Source organism: Halichoerus grypus, chromosome 3, assembly GCF_964656455.1.
Source record: "Halichoerus grypus chromosome 3, mHalGry1.hap1.1, whole genome shotgun sequence".
In the NCBI taxonomy this organism is placed as follows: Eukaryota; Metazoa; Chordata; class Mammalia; order Carnivora; family Phocidae; genus Halichoerus; species Halichoerus grypus.
The window spans coordinates 178641850-178661202 of record NC_135714.1 but is presented as its reverse complement, the minus strand read 5'-3'; the positions used below and the strand labels follow the sequence as shown (position 1 = coordinate 178661202).

General features: G+C 37.3%; 1 protein-coding gene across 18 annotated transcripts in view; it reads left to right on the top strand.

The window, feature by feature from the left end:
- Positions 1 to 19353, top strand: part of NRG1 (neuregulin 1) — a 1097062-nt gene that overhangs the window by 1053743 nt on the left and 23966 nt on the right. For 13 of the 18 annotated variants that reach the window (XM_078069637.1, XM_078069636.1, XM_078069635.1 and 10 more), the window contains one exon: positions 7282 to 7411. In XM_078069637.1, the coding sequence (XP_077925763.1) occupies positions 7282 to 7411 (130 nt within the window). Of the gene's footprint in view, positions 1 to 7281; positions 7412 to 19063; positions 19132 to 19353 lie in introns of those variants that run through there. The other 5 variants (XM_036082006.2, XM_036082003.2, XM_078069644.1 and 2 more) reach the window with 4 other exon arrangements.

The window sequence follows — 19353 nt, the reverse complement described above, 5'->3', positions numbered from 1 at the left end:
GTTTGGTGTTCAAAACTTTTGACTAATTTTCAGATTGACAGGTTAACATTTTCTACATTGACATGACCTTCTCCCAACTAAATTGATCCTGGTAGAAAATGCAGTGTGTAGTTAACAATGTACCTTCTGCATTTAGCCTGAGGAGATCTATAGAGGTATCAAATTAAGCCAGTCAAATGGACTGCTACTATTTGCTTTCAGGCTAGATGGATTTGACTCCTTTAGAATAGTGTCTTGATGGGAAAAGATTCAAGGGACAGCTTGAAAGTTTGTCAGCTCCTGGCTTTGGAAATTTTATACTTAAATAACACTGAGTGATTAGTAGAAAGTATATACCCGAACTGTATTTCTGGAGTTGACTTGTTAGCTAAGGAAAGATTATTGGCTTTGTAAGGAAGAAAATGTAGCTCTCTTGTAGCTCCAACCAGCCAATGGTCCACTGTGGGAAGAGACTCCCTCTCCCTCTTCTTTACAAAATCTCTGACATCCTATAAAGTATTTGTCATTGTGATGTTGCTCTAAGAAGTAGTAGACTGTGATTACATTGTATCATGAGTCAAATGCACTGTCGGAGAAAAGGAAAAAAAGATAGCAACTTGTATGTTTGAAAATAACCTTTCTTGACAATTTTATTTTTCTAAGGATAACACTATCTAGTGACACCAAATCATTTGCTCAGCAAACTGCTGGGAGCTTAGAATCTGCTTTCTGTTTAGCTACAAATGAGATCAGTGTTACAACAAAAATTATAATTTTGTTTTATGAGGAGAAACACCCAAAGGTCACTTTTCATTCTGCTGAAGAAGGAAGAAATAATAGGGTCTGCCCAGAGAGTTTGTAAGACAGAGAGGAATTAAAGGCAATCTTATTAACCTACTTAAGCCACAATATACATTTAACAAAACAGAAAGCAAGCATTTCTTAATTCACTTGTGTGACCTTGGGCAGCCTTCCCCTGTGCACCTCTGAATTCTTTGCTAGAGGTATTTTATTAAAGACCATAGGACTATTCTTTTGAGATGATTTGTACCCTCTTTTTAAATATGGGATAAACTATAAGATATGTTAAAGTTGTTTCTTCTCCACCATTCTGTGTGTGTTTAAATGATGCAGAAGCTAATTTCCATTGGCCCTTGGTGCCAGCTTGTTCTTTAGACAAACTCTTCCCTTGTGGGTAGTCTGCAAACCTCTAAGCACTTCTAGCTTATCAGCTGTAAGTTCGTGGGTCCATGAAGCAAGATGCCCTAATTCTACTTTAGAAAGTTCTGGTTTCATTTATGGTCTCATGACGCTTCTTCTCTGGCTTCCCTTTTTGTTCCTTAGTAGAGTTCAGTAGAGGAGAGGCCAAGGAAATGGTATGCTACTTTAAATCACTGTATTGGCTCTGGGAACCTCCAAGCCAGCACAGGGTTGGGTATTTTTGTTGTTGTTTTTTGTTTTTGTTTTTTATCGCCTCTTGTCATTTTTTCCTCTTCAAGAATTTATTTACCATTCAGCAGAGGATTGAATTACTACTCAGAAAAACTGGCCAGCCCAGAATGACAGTGCTTCAGGACTTCTGAGTCAGGCTCTGGACTTTTCCTTTGGAAAACTAATGACTCCCCCTCCCCCCCACTTCATTCCCTAGTCATCAACAGAAGCTACATTAGGTGGCCCAGCTCTTTCTGCTCAGCTTCTGTTCCAAAGCTTTCCTTTCAGGAGCCACATAAGCATTTTCCCCTCAGTGGGAGTTCAGAGTGCTTCTAGCACTTAATTGCAAGGAGCTGTATTCCGAGCAAGAATAATAATAATTTCAGATTTTTTTTTTTTTTAAACTGGGAGTTCAAAGAGCACAAAAGCATGCAGATTTCTAAATACAGAGCCATTGAAGATATCACAGGTAAGGTTTTAAAAAGAAAGAACGAAAAAGAAAAAAACCTGTAATGTAGCGATTGACAGTTTCATATTAGAATATAAAAATTGTTAAACTTTGTATATTTCATTGAGAAAACTGCATAGAGTTAGTTAGTTTAATTTTCCTGCAAGTAAATCCTTAAGAATTGTCCTAAAAACTGCTAGTAAGGACTCCTTCACTCAGGGAGGACAGGGTCTAATGATGGCTCCTTGGGGTAGGATAAATACCGTACACTCCTGCTAATCCCTGCTAATTGTCAAAGAAGAATAGAGAAGCTTCTTATCAGCAATTTACATTTGTGTAATGGGCCTGCTCTGTTGGTGCTGTCTACTTCTCTGATAAGGAAAACACCACTTAAAACAAGCAAGAAAGTAAGCCATCCTTTCCAACATTGTTTTCTTTTCAGCCTTCCTTGAGCAGAAAGCGCCTGGCATTCTACAGGAAATACTGTGTGATTCTGTGGGAAAATATTTAGTGATGAACAGAGAACACTTCATTAGTCCTTAGATTTTTATTGTGTATTTATAAAAGTGTGCAATAATGTATGGTTTCCAAAATGTTACATTATAAACAGCTTATACTATGTCTTATATACTGTGAACATCACACTATTTTTTTTATATTTTATAGTCTGAAACTTATAATAACAATATTATAAGTACACTTGATTCAGTTACTTGGAACTTTGGTCAGAAATGTTTAAGACAGTTTTCTTTTACTTCAAATTGTTCCCTTCAGTTTAATATATAGGCAAATTTTAGTGGTTATTAATTACTAAGAAGTGGTTATGATACAATTAAAATAGAGTAGATTATTGATAGGTACTTAATGCCTTGCAGTCATGCAATGGTTACCTTTCCAAATTAGACCATCTCTCTTCATAATTTGTAGAAGAATAATATACTAAGAACATTTGAGGCTTGATTATATATAATTCCTGAGTCTGGACAGATACGTTTTTTGCTTTTCTTTTTTCCACATTTATACCGCTAGTAATAGTAACGGTATCATATTTGCATGCAGTGTTGCAACTGACAAAATATTTTATCACACTCCCCAACAACCCTGTGACAGCACATTTTACAGCTGAATTTACTGAGGCAGGTTAGCTGGATCAGAGTAATTGGTAAAATCGAGCTTTGGATCTGAATCTTCTCAGCTAACTCCAGTACTCATTTCACTGCATTTTATCTGTAAAGGTCTCCTTTTAGGAAGAATTGTTCACAGTCTTACAGTTTTTAACCCCAGTAACTCTAGTTGTTATCCTCATGTCTTGCACATAATAGGCAATCATTAAAGAATTGTAGAAGGGAAGAAGGAAGGAAGGAAGGGAAGAAGGGAAGAAGGAAGGCAGGCTAGAAAGAAGGGAGCCCTACTGTGTGGGGCAGGATCTGGGGAGTCTGTAAATGGTGATCTTGGTGTCCAGATCCTTGGCTAAGTCAGAGAACTGTCCAGCCTCCCCAGGGATGGTCCTGAGTCCTGATCTATATGCCAGGAGAGACCAGGTCAAGAGTGAAACACACCGGAGTGTTTCATTGTCTGGTCACAAGTTACTGCTTTACTTATACTTTCTTCCTTGTAATATTGTAGTTGCTCACATCTCAGGGAAAGTGTGTTTGAGATAAAGTATTCATATAAATGGCAAACATAAAGGTAGTAGCTTCGTATTTTGCACTATCCCTAATTGCTATTCATTTAGCAATTTACAAGAAGATGACAAACTCCCGGATTATAATAAACTAGTCACGAAGTGGTGAGAGGCCGGTTTATTAAGTACCAAATGAGTGAGATCTACTTCACCTACTTCCAGGGACAACTGTGAGGGTCATCTTTTATATATCGAAACACATTCTACCCGCACAACCTTTAGCTTCATCTCTGATAAAGTCCTCCCAGCTCCCCCAGAAAGAATGTCGTTTCCATAGCTAGGTTTAAGAACCTGCTTTGTCTGTTTCATTAATTTCTGGCAGAATTCCTAAATGGAAACTGACTTAGCAATGCAGCATGTGTAAGCCAAGGAGAAAGGGCATCACTGCAAAATTTATAGATCTGCTTAAGACTGGCTGTGCACTGCATTGAACTAAGGAGAATAAAAGGAAACCTGGCAAAAATCTGAAGGGTTCATGTATCAGCATCTCCATCCCAGATTCTCCAGACAGTTACAACTTATTCCTTTGTTTGGCTGTTGGTTCAGAACAGCTGTACCTAGTCGGCTGACACTTGGCATCACCTGGGAGTTCATTACTGCTTTACAATTCCATGATCATTTTTGTTCTTGCTGCGGCTAAACGATAGAAATACTAATAAGCACAATAGTCTATGATCATATAAAGATAGTTGCTACTGAATTTTCTCCAAGAATTATTTAACCATCAGATTTACCATTGCTAGCCTCAGGTGATGATCTAAGAATTTTTCAAATGAATGTGTCATAACTTGGTGCTTCAGGATAGCATTAAAAGGATAATCGTTTCAGAGGGAAATATTTTTAAAAACCAAAAAAGGGGAGATTATTTCCTTTCTTTCTAATCTTTTATGTAAATTCAATTTAGTAACGTAAACTGTATTATCAGTTTCAGGGGTAGAATTTAGTGATTCATCAGTTGCATATAACACCCAGTGCTCGTTACATCAAGTGCCCTCCTTAATGCCCATCACCCAGTTCCCCCATCCCCCCCGACACACACACCCCCCTCCAGCAACCCTCAGTTTGTTCCCTAGAGTTAAAGAGTCTCTTACGGTTTGCCTTCCTCTCTGTTTTCATCTTGTTTTATTTTTCCTTCAAGGGGGAATTATTTTTAGTTTTAACATACATTTATCTTAAAGTCCAAGGAATAGGTATGATGTATCTGTCTGTTGCTTCTATCACTGCTAACCTTTATTGTTAGTTTTATAATGTATATGGAGTGTCTGCTCTTGGGGGGAATGTTGGTTTCGTTGTTTTTAGTAAAAGCCTCAGGATTTGTTCGGGAAGAGCCTAGTGCAGTGTTTGCTGCTCAGCTTGGGTGAAGCGTAATCCTTGGCAACCTGTCAGGGATTCAGAGACCACTGGGGTCTGCTGGACACTCAAGAGTTTCTCTGTGGGAATGACTGGAGACAGCACACAGCAGGTGGTCCGCTCAGTACTGTCCCCTGGGGCAGCAAGGGAACCCGGCCCAATTTGTCATCCCACAGTATCCTGTCAGCAGTTAAAAGTCTTAAGCACAAAACCTTGAACATTTAAGGCAAACTTCCTCCTAGTATCTTTTAAAAGCAATGTCCATGGATGGAAATATTAATACACAGTGCCCAAGTTTTTCACATGAGGATCTAATATTGGATTCAAATGATATGTTGTGTGATCGATAGAAATGTTGTGTACTCTATGATTTTACTAAACAAAATGATGCCAATTACATTGCCCTCTACCTGACAAAGAGGTGAGGGTGTAGCTGATAATACAGGGTAAAATCACCCCTCTTCCTCCTCTCCTTAGTTCGTTTTGTTTGGTTTGTAGATCTGTGAAGGATACCTTGAAATACATTTTGAAAGGACTTTTCTTTGGAGTATTAAAAAAAAATCGACCCAAGTCTTAATTATTCATCATAATGATTCAAGAGTAACATGCAACTTTGAAATCCCCAGATTTCCATTATCAAGATTCTTATCTGATTGATAAATACCTTCCCTACTTGCCCAGTAGTAATACCTGCTTCTACTCATTGAGTGCCAGGGTTGTGCCAGTTCCCTTACCTGGATTATTTATGATCCCTACAAAAATCCTGCAAGAGTACCATTACCATTGTTTTCAAGATGGGAGAATTGTATTCTGGGTGGCTAAGTGATGCGCTCAAGGACTCAAAGCTAATAGGAGATAAGATTTGAACCAGATCTATCTCTAAAGTGCAACTCAGCCTGCCTCGTCTTTGCTGTTACCCCTAAAAGCCATGCTGAGAGTCATGAAATGGCCCCAAAACATGTCCTCGATGGGAGAATGCAAGGCAAGAAAGGCCTTACGTAATTTGGAAACCGAATAATCAGACGTTGAGTATTTTTATCAACTAGAGTAAAAATCAAAATTGGAGAAGTCAAAAACGAAGCAAAACAAAATGGGGACTTGTGAAGGAAAGGAAGAAGAAAAGCCAAAGAAAATGAAAAAAAAAAAAAAGAGAGAGAGAGATCAAATAAAAGTAAAAAAGGGCATCTGAGTTTCACATGCAAATAATAAAATAGAAATTGGGAAGGAAGTCAAGGAATTAAAAATCACTAAGAATGAATCAGTAGCCAGGAAAAAATTTTGTCTAGAGATACATATATATATTTTTTCTTTTATCTGAAGAAGTCAATAGGATCTTTCTTGGCTTACCATAATGCTTTTGCTTTACATCCTGATAATATCGGTCATGAACATTATGTAAGTTAGACTGTTTTTGCTTGAGACTGAGCACTGCTTAATGGTGTTCCCAGTGGTATAAGCTGGGAGAAGTTCTGGTACAAAATGCCCTTGAGTCTCAGGACCGAGAGCTTTGGCTTCATTTAATCCATGTGCCTAATGGTGGAGTCATCATTTTCAGTTTGCTCTCACATACCTGAAGTTTGACAAGTGGATATCAAGCTTATCATAGTTGTAAGCCAAAATTAAGACTAGTGTCTACTCCTAATTCAAAATGGATGAATTTTGTCATGCTCTTCTACTGTTGTAGCATTATTAGACTCTTTCCATTTCCTCAAAAGTATGGTGGCAGTCAGGCATTCAACGGTGTTCTTCTGAGTAGAATAGAAATTTTGAATAGAATGGCTCCTGATCTGTATGTTAATATGTATATAACTAATAATATATATTTTTATTAGGAACAAATAAGCCACCTTGTATTCTTCTTTGCCATATATATATATATATATATATACACCCATATATAGGGATATCTATATACATAATATATATAGATCTAAAAATTATAAGGTCAAATATACACATAAAATGTAATTTCCAAAATAAATAAGTAGTTGCCATTCAAAAGTGACCTTGAACTTGAGTTGCACTGACATGACTTTATATCATTATCTTTGAGCCTTCCTGGAAAATATATTTTACTTATTGGCAATTGGTCTTTTCTCTTTTCCAACTTCCTTAGAAGATAAAATATTGGTTATAAAAAATGTTGAGCCTTTTTCCTATTTCATTCTAATTAAATTAATTAACTGTGATTACCCTTTGATAATTTTATTCTATTGAATTACACCCAGAAAGTACTTCACTTGTTTGCTGTTGTTTATTAAACCTGAAAGTGTAGTGAAGTCTGCCATACCTTATGTGAACTCTTCCTTTTAAGAGGATTTAAGACTAAAGGTTGTTGAGAAGAGGGAAAGACACATGTAAACCTTCCCCTTCTTTATCTTCTATCCAGCTACGTCTACATCTACAACCGGGACAAGCCATCTTGTAAAGTGTGCAGAGAAGGAGAAAACTTTCTGTGTGAATGGAGGCGAGTGCTTCATGGTGAAAGACCTTTCAAACCCCTCAAGATACTTGTGCAAGTAAGAAAAGCAATCCTCTTTGTGGCTTATGTCCGTAACTGCTTCTTTCACATGACTCCATGTCTCATGATGTCTTGTTGCTTCTTTTCCCAATTTTGTTGCATCCTGTTGAATAATGCTGTTTTATTTGTAGAGTGTTTTGAAAAGTTCACACCATTTGTCATCTCCTCTGTTACATCCAGAATTGTTTTTTGCTTGTTTCAATTTTCTTTGTGCCTTTATATTTATAAAGTTGCTTTCCCCATGGTTTTCCTCACTGGTACCTAGAAGAGATGTGCAAATATCATAGAGGCCTATAACCTTTGAAACCTCCTTCTCCATCCAGTGTATGAATGAGGCTGTAAGATAATGTGCCTTTTTACCCCAATGATCACCTGCAAAATGAATAGGACAACTAAAAGCAGCAGAAGGGCAGAAGATTCTTTACTTATGCATCTGTTACACTTGGCATTAGTTTATTGGTTTACAACTATTCTAAAAATGGAATTTAGGTTGCTCTCACTAATAGGAAAAAAAAACCCAAATTGCACGTGTTTGGAAATGCATTTAGTGTGTGTACCATCATTGTGTGTAGAAGGCAGAGTGTTCTTTCATGCACTGCCGTTGTTTGGAGATATATTTAGAATGGTGCTCTTTCCAGTGACCTGAGGAAGTTGATGCACCATTAAGAAGGATCACAGTCATTCTTTCTTAACAGGCAGAATGAAACAATGATATTACCAGTACATTAAATATTTAAACCTTGCAGTTAAAATTAGTAGGTCTTATTAAAACCACATGTTTATTGTGCCATGCCTTTTAAGTCTCCTCTTGATATTCTGGCTGTATGTGGGACATGGACGCATATAATGTGATGTGGTAAAAAATGTGTAATGTCCCATTGAAATGATGAGAAATGCATATTTATTTTTCAGTTGCCTGATGTCTGTGTCCCATTTTTCTAAAGTAGCAGTGATTATCATAAAGGAGGAAAAAAAACATGCCATCATAAAAACTACCTCCTGCTCCAGAATATGAGCTTGTGGCTTACATGTGGACAAAGAAGAGCAAGTTTGTCAGAGACACAGCTGAGCTAATAGAGCAATTAGCAAAATGGAAAAAAAAAGGCACAAGAAATAATTAAGAAGGCCATTTCCCCTTTACATCATATAAATAGTATAGAAATATTTATGTGCCAGTTCTAAGAAAACCTTTTATTTTTTATAAGTTACAAAGGACATCGTTAAAGACACATGTTTTAAAATCATCACATCAAACAAAAATACCATTTTTGTGGGAAATGTTTTGTCACACCCTGTGCTGTTCTAGACAAGGGCTGTCTGTAGGGTGTGTCATGGGACCTCAGGTACTAAGTACAAGTGAACAAGTACCTCCCAGAACCACTTTCTTGCCTTCAAAAGCTTTTTTTTTTTTTTAAGCTCTTCTTATAAAAGAGCAGAAGTGGTTCCAAGAGAAGACAAGTTTTGGTAGTTGTGTAGCTGATTTTATCAATGAAGACAGGCAACTAATAAGATTAAATATAGTCTTTTAGAGTGAACAAAAGACTAAGAATCACAGGAATAGAATTCTAATCTCAATTACTAAACATCTCTTTCACAGAGATAGGTAATAGCCTTAAGCCAAGATAAAACTCATAGGTAAAGGCCTTTTCAAAATTTGAAAGCAAGATGAAAATGAAAGAGCATGTAGAAAATTATTTCTTCCGGGTCCAAATTACTTCATATGACAATGAGTGTTTATTGGTTTAACAGTAATCCTAGAGATTCACTTTTTGATCACGAGTATATTGAAATCTACATACCTATAGTAAAGAATAAAAGTTGGTCAGTTTTGGTCTTTGGTTCTGCCGACTTGCTGTGAACACAACACAAACATGGTACCCCTATATTTATCATATTGAATTGAGATGAAGAAATTTTATAATCTCCTCCAAGGTTTTCTCTCATCGAAATAGAAACAAACAGAAGCTGAGAATTATAATCTATAAAATATGAGGTTCATTTATTACATGGGGAAATTTTGTTATTCCGTCCTAATCTTAGGCAAACCACCTAATTATGTTTTAATAAATCGCCTTGAAAAAAAAAAACATTGAAATTACAGGTCCTTAAGTTCTCCTTCTTTTTAAACAACTGCACCCAGATTACCTATGTCTCATACAACTACTTCTTGAGGAAAGCATCTGAGACCACTATATTTTAATTATAATAATGAAACATGATCATTTTTCATCATTGCCTTTGCAAAGATTGACAAGCTGCGTGGGTGCATCTGATAGTTTCTGAATACCTCTCAAGAACCAGCACAGTGATTTTCCACATATTAATTTCAGCTGTTCTGCAGCCCTCCCACGTCCTACACAAAACATGCAATCACATAAGTGCTGTTCATTTGTTCCATTTTGGTATTACGCCAACAACCGTAATTTTTTTTCACCCACCAGTTTCTCATTAAATTTTAAGCCCAATCCAGAAAAAAAAATACTTGCTGTATATTTTTTTAATCTTGAAGTGAAATATTTGTTATTCCTCTAATAAATATTAAAGCAGCAAACTATGAATGAACACTCTGTATCCCCCAAGCTGATTGTCTAGTGGGTTATGCTTGTCTTCCACTTCTCAGCAGATTGGCATCATAATTTTATTGGGTTGGGTTTTGGGTTTTTTGTGGTAATTATAATCTTTCAGAAAAGTGTTAAAACGCTTATCACTGGATCTTGTTGGAAAGAAAATCTTTGACACCTATGATTTTGATAACTGTTTTACCCACTTCTGGACCATCTTTTTATTGAACTGTCAAAGCAGGCTAGTGCCTTGAGGAAAGAATTAAGAGTATATTTAAAATCCAGAATATTTCAGGCCTTCTTCGTTGAATGAAAGTGTTTTTTTTTATCCTTGTATTAAAAACATCTTTAACATAAAAAAATAATCACTGCTCAGAATTGAAACAAAGACACGTAATATACCATGTCCTTTGACAGTATACTGTTCACTAGACCACATGAATAGACACAGAAAACGTAAAAAAAATGCTACATTGGCTCATCATAGTCCTGTGTACGAAGCCAGTTCATAGTTTCCATATGGTCCATCTGTCTAAAGCAAAACATTGCTGAAGCATGAGCCACATCGTTCAAAATCAACTTTATCCCATGACTCAAACACCGCAAGCATGGAAGTTTCCAAGTCATCTCTCTGGTCCCCTAATCCACTGTTGTCTTCTTGGGAGTTGAAGTAGAAAACTGTATAGCAGATCTCTTTTGTCTCTCCACTTAGAACAAGGTGTTCCAAATGGATTAACCATGTAACAGTTAAACACTTCTCTGAGGAGAGGTTTGCTGGTTACTTGGACATTCCCCTGGGGACTGTGTGGGAATTTCAGCGGTGGTTCTCATCTTCTATATGGCTTTTCTCTCCATAGTAATTTAAAATCTATCCTGGGGAAAAAATAGTTACTATTCCAGATCACATAAAGACAGAAGAATCATTCCATCTTTCACCTTTTGATGCCCTGTGTAATCGCATGGTTCAAAGAAACAAGATAATTTGAAATAATGTCCAGATTTTCCTCTTTGCTTTTCCCCTTGTTCTTGTATATCAATTCTCTGAGTAGTTTCAGTAGAGAACTATTTTGGAAGATGTTGTTGTGATTTTTTTTTATCTAAAAATGATTTTATACCAGACCATATTTTTAAACCCATTATGTTGTCCCATGGACAGATGTGGTTTTCCCATGAGGGGATTAGAGTCTTAACCACCAATTTTGGTGAATGGTCTTGAGTCCTTTCACTTCAACTCTCTGGACGATATCTTTGTGTATAATATAGAGTTACTATGTTCTCCAAATTTCTTCCCAGGGAGTCCATGAAATTAAATGAATTCATTTCTGCTAAAGTATTTCTAACTCTGGGGAAGCAAGATTTTTTTTTTACTTATAATAAAAAGTAAATGGTAGTATTACATTTTCTCTGTAGACATTAGACAAATACATACACCTGTCTTAACAGACTATGCTATGTTTAAAAAAAAACAACATTTCTTCATTTTACTTAACATTAACAGTTTCACTTGGTTTGGTGGGGCTACCAGCTAGCTTTGTAACTTTGCATTTGACAGATCATGTAATATCTCTGACCATTATCTTCCTTATAAGCAGAAACCAGAACAGAAACAAACAAAAAACAAAAACCAGAAACAAAACACACAAAACTTGGGAAGATGGGAGTTGCCTTCAAACATGAACTTACGATTTTGTATCATTTATGAAGCTGTGTAGTATATATAAGGGCCTATAAAAATACACATAACTAAGAGATAAAGTCACAACAAATACGTTATAATAAACTCAATAAATGAAACATTAAACATTTGTTTATAGAACAACTATATCTATGCCAGGCATTTTTGAAAACACAGAGAAAATGGAAGGCGTGGTCTCTGGTCCCTGGGAAGTTACTCTGTTTAGGAAAATGAAGTAGCTAAAATAGTAAATCAATTAGAGTGAATATATCCCAAGTGGTGCAGTGCTGATTATTATGATAATGAAAATTGAAAGAAGGAAGAGAAAAGACGGGAATAACTTGGAGAAGACTCTATAAACATAGCCATCACTTACGGAGTGTTTTCCATATACCCGGCAGGCATTGAGACTGCAATAATCTTTCCTGCAAGACACAGTCACATGCATAGCTAGACCAGCAGCTCCATTCTGGGACGCAAAACAGCTACAAAAAAACAAAACAAAACAAAAAAAACAACTTAGACGTGAGGACCAGTTTATGAGCTCCAAAGGCCAGGCAGATGACCTTGGACATTGTGAGAGCTAATAGGGAGTATTAGTAACTTCTGGAGCAGGAGAGTGACACAGTAAATATAGAACAGATGTTTAGGGAAGACAGACTTCCGTACAGGCGAGAGATATTTGGGGACTAAGTAAGGTGGGGCGAGAAAGTCAGAGACACTAGCTAAGGTTAAAGTTTTATAAAATCCTGCAATAAAAATGATGATGATATTTATAACACTTTTTGGTAGCTGGATTAGCATAATTAAACAAGGGGATGATGGCTCGTATTCATGGTTGTGTCCTGTGGCCTCATTATCATGGCTGTAGAGGAGAAATTTGAAATAGATAAAAGGAATATGTATATATTGGGTCAGAACCTCCAGTCCATGAGAACAGACTGCTAACTGAACTCTTATTCCAGCCCTAGAAGAGTTCATTCTTCCAAATGGGTGTGACACCTGCCTGTGGCACTTCTCTGTTCTTAAAAGCTGTAACATTTAACAGATGGAGAAGCATTTGTGAGAGAGAGTGGGTGCAACTGGTGGCTTAGATCTGCTCTTGAGATGACCACATCTTCTATTTCTTCTGTGTTTCTCGTGCACTGAGAATCCTGCCATGCGCTTACTAGGTAGTTAGTAACTCATTTTGACTTTCACTCACTAAGGCAGATTGAAGGAAATCCTTTTGTCCTTATAGAAAACAATTTAGGTGTAGTTTTGCCTAAAATCAGGTGCACTGACTAGGTGTTCTTAATAGTTTGCTTCCCTTTTTCTCCTAAACTCAGCCAGGGTGGCCACATATTTATTAATCTCCTTCTATGAGGCAGGCTCTGTGCTAGTGCTTAGCATGAAGTACTGAACAAAAGCCATGCGAGACTCTGCCCTCACGGAGTCTGTAGGCTATTGAGAGTAGCAAACATATTTCAAGTAATTAATTTAATTACAAATGGTAGGTGTGCCGGGTGCCATGATGGGTATTTAGGGAGCTCAGGAAATGTTTTATGGGGGACCCCAACTAGTCAGGGGTGGAGACTCTGGGGCGGGGGAAAGTATATGCAGCTCTCGCCTTGAGAAGCAAATAGCCTACTTAAAACACAATTTTGAAATGTTTATATTGAATTATTTAAGTAAAATGGGAATATTTAGCTGCTTTGTCATAAAACAAGGCTGGCAGAGTAGATAGAACTGTAAAGTTCTGAGTCTCCAGGCTGTTGGACGTGACAGGGGGAGGACATCCTCCAGAGAGGAAGACCAGACCACAAAGTAGCACTCAGTATGTCCTCGAGTCACAGTGACGTGGAGATGTATGGGATGTAGATTGATCCCATAGCCGATGAAATTGTTTGACCCCAAACTTACCAAGATACATCATGTCAAGTAAACAATGGCGAGAGTTTGAGTCTGCAGATGAGCATTTCAGGGCAAGCTGTGCAAACAGAGCTCTGGGAAGGGCACCAAGGTTCAAACAGGACCGGTTAATTCATAAACACTGCCGCCGTCATTATTGGGATTGTATGTCTTAGACATTGAAAACCAACACTGGAGAGCCAGGACAACTCTGATTTTTGTTTTTCCTCAATATTTACCCATGAATCCAGCGTGGCCATTCTATGTATACCGTTATCTTCTGGCTTGAGAATGAGTCGCCAGATCATATTAAATAAAAAAAGGGAAAAGTGGTGATGTGTGCTAGCTGAACAGTAACAGGGAGGTATACAGGGTTGGATCCAAAGGAAATGTTACTGAAACATTTTATATTTAATATTTTCTTTAATGACGTTGAAGAACGCCTTCCCTGGAGGAAATAAATATCTTTTACAGATGATGCCGTAAAGAAAACTGAAACATGAATTAGAAAAGCATATACAAACCTCAAGAAATTTCACTTAAAGGTAGATAACAGAATGAGGTTCATTGTGGGGAAAATGCAGACTAAGAGTAACAATACATTTGGGAAGGAGTAATCTACAACACAGATACTCAAGCAGTGAGTGGGCGAGGTCTAGCCAGAATGCCGAGCAGGGGAAGGGGTGAGAAAAATCAGCGCTTGCGATGTGATACCGTAGAAAAACAGATCCACAACTATTTGAGCTAGCGTAGACGCTGCCGAATCTAGCTTACACGGAAAGAGAGCAAAAGGCCTTCCCATCTAACACTTAAACTCACTGAGATTCCTTAAGATGTATTTGTTGTCATTTCCATTAGTTGATATTTGTAAACATTAAACACCCAAGAAATTATTTCAGAGGTTATACAGTATGAAGGAAATACCACAACTAGTTTTGAAGTAGAGCGAATAGACAATAGGGGCTCTTCTTTTTGAGGCAAGGTATTTTTTTAAACTCTCCAAATATCTCATTGTAGGGTGATGACCAGGAGGGAGGAGATATCAGATATAGACTTTGTTTCCCTTTTCCTGTCTGATTAGGGAGGGCCTGATGAAAATTCATGAAACCAAGAATAAAGGGTGTCTAGGGATGGTTTAAAAATTGACCATAAATTTGTAAAACCACAAAACCACTTATAATGGTTTATAAAATTAGCCAATGGTAAATAACTAGAAGTTTCTTGGGGGTCTGTAAGTATCTCTGAATATGTCTAGCGGCTCCACCAATAAAGGGGAAATAGTATTCAATTAGAATATCAAAACCTTACCAAGCACTAAATCGATTCCCAGAATACATGCATGTATGATTTATTACATCATAAGCATATCAGGATAGTCACCAAATATTAAGGTTATTGTTAAAAACAGTTTCTGTTTGACAACACTATGTTCAAGTCTATGTTCAAGTCTTGTTCAAGTTATTGTTGCAAACAGTTTCTGTTTGACAATACTATGTTCAAGTCTTGCAGTGTCCAATAAAGAACTGGCATTATGGCTTGGTGGTTTATCTCCATCATAAGATGATATAGACTATTTGGTATAGTAACACCAGATCTGCTGAAGGTATGCCAATCTTTTTTGGAACTATCAGTTATATCTGAACCCAAACTACCCTTATGCTAATATTTACCTTCACTCTTTATTGGACACTGCATTCTGACACTCTTAGGCTCGGTTTAACAAACATTTTGTGAGAGCTTTTGACAAGGCAGATACTGAGTTAAAATTAGAGATACAGAATGATCAAAATATGGTCACTGTGCCAACCCAGACAGGCGAGGGCAATGAAAGAGATGGGGACAGGATGCATTGCAGGAGCCCAAGAGAGAATCGTCAGCTAGGCCGTGGGAGCCAGAGATGGGGAGATGGAGGTCAGGGAAGGGTCAGTTGGAAGAGGTGATACTTTTAAGTTCAGACGAAACTGTCTGTGAACTTTCATCTCATTAAGCACAAATGTAGAGCAAAAATTATTTATCATGTTAAGAGCAAATACTAAAACAAAAAATAATACTAATTTTCGTCTACTCTGATCAATGAAACAAATGGTTTCAGAGACAGAGACATTTGAGGCTACAATAGAGGCTTATTATTCATACAGATTTTTCTAAGAAATAAAATTCTTGGAATTTTCAGACTCTTACCAAAGCATATTGTTCAAAATCAGATTAAATTTACCATACTCTTATCTCCAAAGAAAGTGATAGATTGGATCCTTAATGTAGAATGCTAATTTATAAATACGTCAGAAGCCAGACAGTCTCCTTGTCTTTCAGAAGTAATTCCATAGAAGTTAATCAGAGCTTATAGATCAGATGAATTTCCATTTGCATATGCTTTCTGTATACAATCAATGCAGTCTGCAGTTTGCTTACATAAAAACTATCTCAGTCTCTGCTTCCTTCCATTTAATTTGGCGACAACTCTAGATGTCCACAAAAGTTACATAATGACTATTGCTGCACACTCGAATTGCTTTAGGAATAGGTACTTGCAATTCGTTTTCCCTTCATGATGGTCTTAAAAATGCATCCTATCAAAAATGTTTTTTCGAAGTCCTTGAGTCCTCCCCGACCGGTAACACATTCAGAAGAAATGCTAGTCAGTTTTCATACAGTGACTCCATGTGTTAGGATGAGCATTGATTCCCAGAACCTTTGTGGTGAAAGGAGCCTTTGATAAATCACTTAGTTAAGTCCCTCATCTTATCACTGAGGCCTGATGAAGTCAAAGTCAAATGGACTGCCCACGTCCAAGCCCCAAGATAACTGTGGTGACAGGAGAGAGGGACTTAGTCTCCATCTTCCAAGGTCGGGGTCCCTGACACCTTGAACTTTAATGTACATACAGATCTCTTAGGGATCTTGTTAAAATGCAGATTCTTATTCAGTAGTTATGAAGTGGGGGCCCAAGATTCTGCATTTCTACTAATAAGATCCCAGGAGATGCTGATGCTTTTGGTCCATGAACCACACTTAGAATAATAATAAGGCTTTACCCTAAGAAAATTTATCTGAGTGAAGGTAAACATTAGCATAAGGGTAGTTTGGGTTCAGATATAACTGATAGTTCCAAAAAAGATTGGCATACCTTCAGCAGATCTGGTGTTACTATACCAGATAGTCTATGTCATCTTATGATGGAGATAAACCACCAAGCCATAATGCCAGTTTCCTAGGAAACATCATTTTAGAAGTTCATACTAATTAGAAAATTGATTGGGCAAGAGTTTTGATCCAGTTCACCCAGTTGTCCTGTGCCTTCTCACTCAGCATTGACACCCAAGATGCACAAATGACAATTTTCTAATAAATGCATTCCTTCTCTCAAGGGACTCATGATTCTTCAGCTATATGTTAATTTCCTGATCCTTAAATCAGTGCACTTCTTACTTCAAATGGTTCTCCCCTACCTCCCCTCTCCCCCGCCACACGCAAGTGTTTGCATGTTTTATACCATGTTCATTGCATGGAACAAGTGGATTATTGTGTGATCAATATGAGAATTCTAATTTTTATCAAGAATGCAAACAGGTAAGATGAAATGGTCATCATAGAATATATCCTTAATTCTGGATTACCTGCTTAATTGTAGGGCATGCCCATGTGGACTTGTAGTCCTGGTTCAGAAACGAATACACAAAGACCCTGTGTATTTCAGAAGTCATTATGTGAAATAAGTTCTATGGAAAACAGGTTTCCATGTATTTTCCTCATATATCTGTGAAGACATTCTTATTAAAGCATGTGTAATGACATCTTTATGAAAAATGGCCCAACCTCACAGACTACCATTCTTATTTCTGGATTTCTCCGGGTAGATCTTCCTCTGTTCACTGCTGCAAACATATTCTAACCAAAAATAACCAGTTTAATTATATAAAAGTGTTTTGAAGGGTTGAAAAGAGCTATACCAATACACGATGTTTGTTGTTAAGTTTATTGATAATATGCTAATGATCATAATTACACTTTATGTTTGCACAAGAACTCACGGGACTAAAACTCAAGAAGTGCTAGTATTTTATCTTACACGCCATTCTTCATGAAATACGAAAATTAGAGGGGCGCCTGGGTGGCTCAGTCAGTTAAGCGGCTGTCTTCGGCTCAGGTCATGATCCCAGGGTCCTGGGATCGAGCCCCACATCAGGCTCCCTGCTCCGCGGGAAGCCTGCCACTCCCCCTGCTTGTGTTCCCTCTCTCGCTGTGTCTCTCTCTGTCAAATAAATAAAATCTTAAAAAAAAAAAAAAAGAAATAGGAAAATTAGATACACCAAGTCACTTGGTAATACTTTTTTGGCATTGAATATGGTTTTAAGGGGAATGAGAAAAATATCACCCTTACATTTGTAAAAATGAATAGTTTTATTCACATTTCTTTGATGCCAAAAAAATAGTGTTTATTCTTATTTACTCTGAGAAGACAGGGTCATGTGTAAATCATGAGGTATGTGCTGTCACTGCTACATTTTATTAGGTGTTTTGCATGATCATTATGGTATAGCTAAACTATTAATAGTAATCACGGCTATGGGTGTTGAGCATCTATAAGTTTATTTGCTTCCTGGAACCTTTTGATGACCCTATTTCCTAGAGTATGTTATTGGGTACAATGAATCCAATATGAAATGCTTTCGTTAGTGGTATAACAGCAACAAAAAGAGCTGTTAGAAAGGACTTCCAAAGTTAGGCGCATCCCCATTGCATGACCTTATGAACGATATGGGTGAACGTATGTGAGTAAAATGAAAAGTTTATACCACTGAAAGATAGTTTTATCTTAGATGCAAAATGACATCTGTTAAGTACGACTATAGAAGAGTAGCCGTTTAAATTTTAAAAACGTATCTGCCTTTGATTTGGGATCCATGGATGAAGTGAAATGTGTGCTAATAAATAATCTGCCTTTTTCTGTCATGCAGTATTAAAAATGAGACCTAATCTGTAATACCTTTAAAAAAATTGGGAATATAGTTGTTCTTGTCAGTAATCACTAGAGTATGGAAGCGCTTGACTTCTATGGTAGTTCGATGATTGAACTAACATAAAAGTAGCTATGAATGTACAAAATTGAGTGTATAGAGGACGGAAAGGCTCAGGATCATTTAAATAATAAAAGATCATGGATGGAACCGTGTAAGTCCTTATCAAAACCAGCGTTTTAACAAGGTAGGAGTCAGTGCCCAGCGGCAAATAAGGGAAGGTGACTTAGTGGCCCAGGCCTTGCCAGCCCTATTCAACTTTTCAGCCTCCCTTGAGTTAAATTTAAGTCAACTGTTCTTAGGAAGACTGAAGCAAACCACAACAAAAATATATGCCCCGCAGTTGTCATGGAACTTGGTTTTCTAAATGTGTTCTTTTCCTTTTCTTTATGTTGTTCAGTCACCAGGTCATTGTAGGAATCTCCATATTCCATAGGAGGAAAATTGCCAGTCTGAAAATTCAGTGTCTATAGCATTCTATTGCTTATCACATTTTTGCCCTCTAGGTGCCAACCTGGATTCACTGGAGCAAGATGTACTGAGAATGTGCCCATGAAAGTCCAAAACCAAGAAAGTATGTTAAAATAATCTGAAATTTGCTTTCTCCCCCAAACTACAGCAACAATTACTACCACTTGGTGCTTTTACAGTTCAGTTGTAACTGATTCCTTTTGTCCTAACAATGGTTTAAGCACTCGGGGTGTAAACTCATTCAGTGTGAGCTTGTTTCACTGTCTGCCAGCTTGGGCCCCAAAGATCATCGAGGTAAATGAGAAGTGCCGGCCAAGATGGCCAG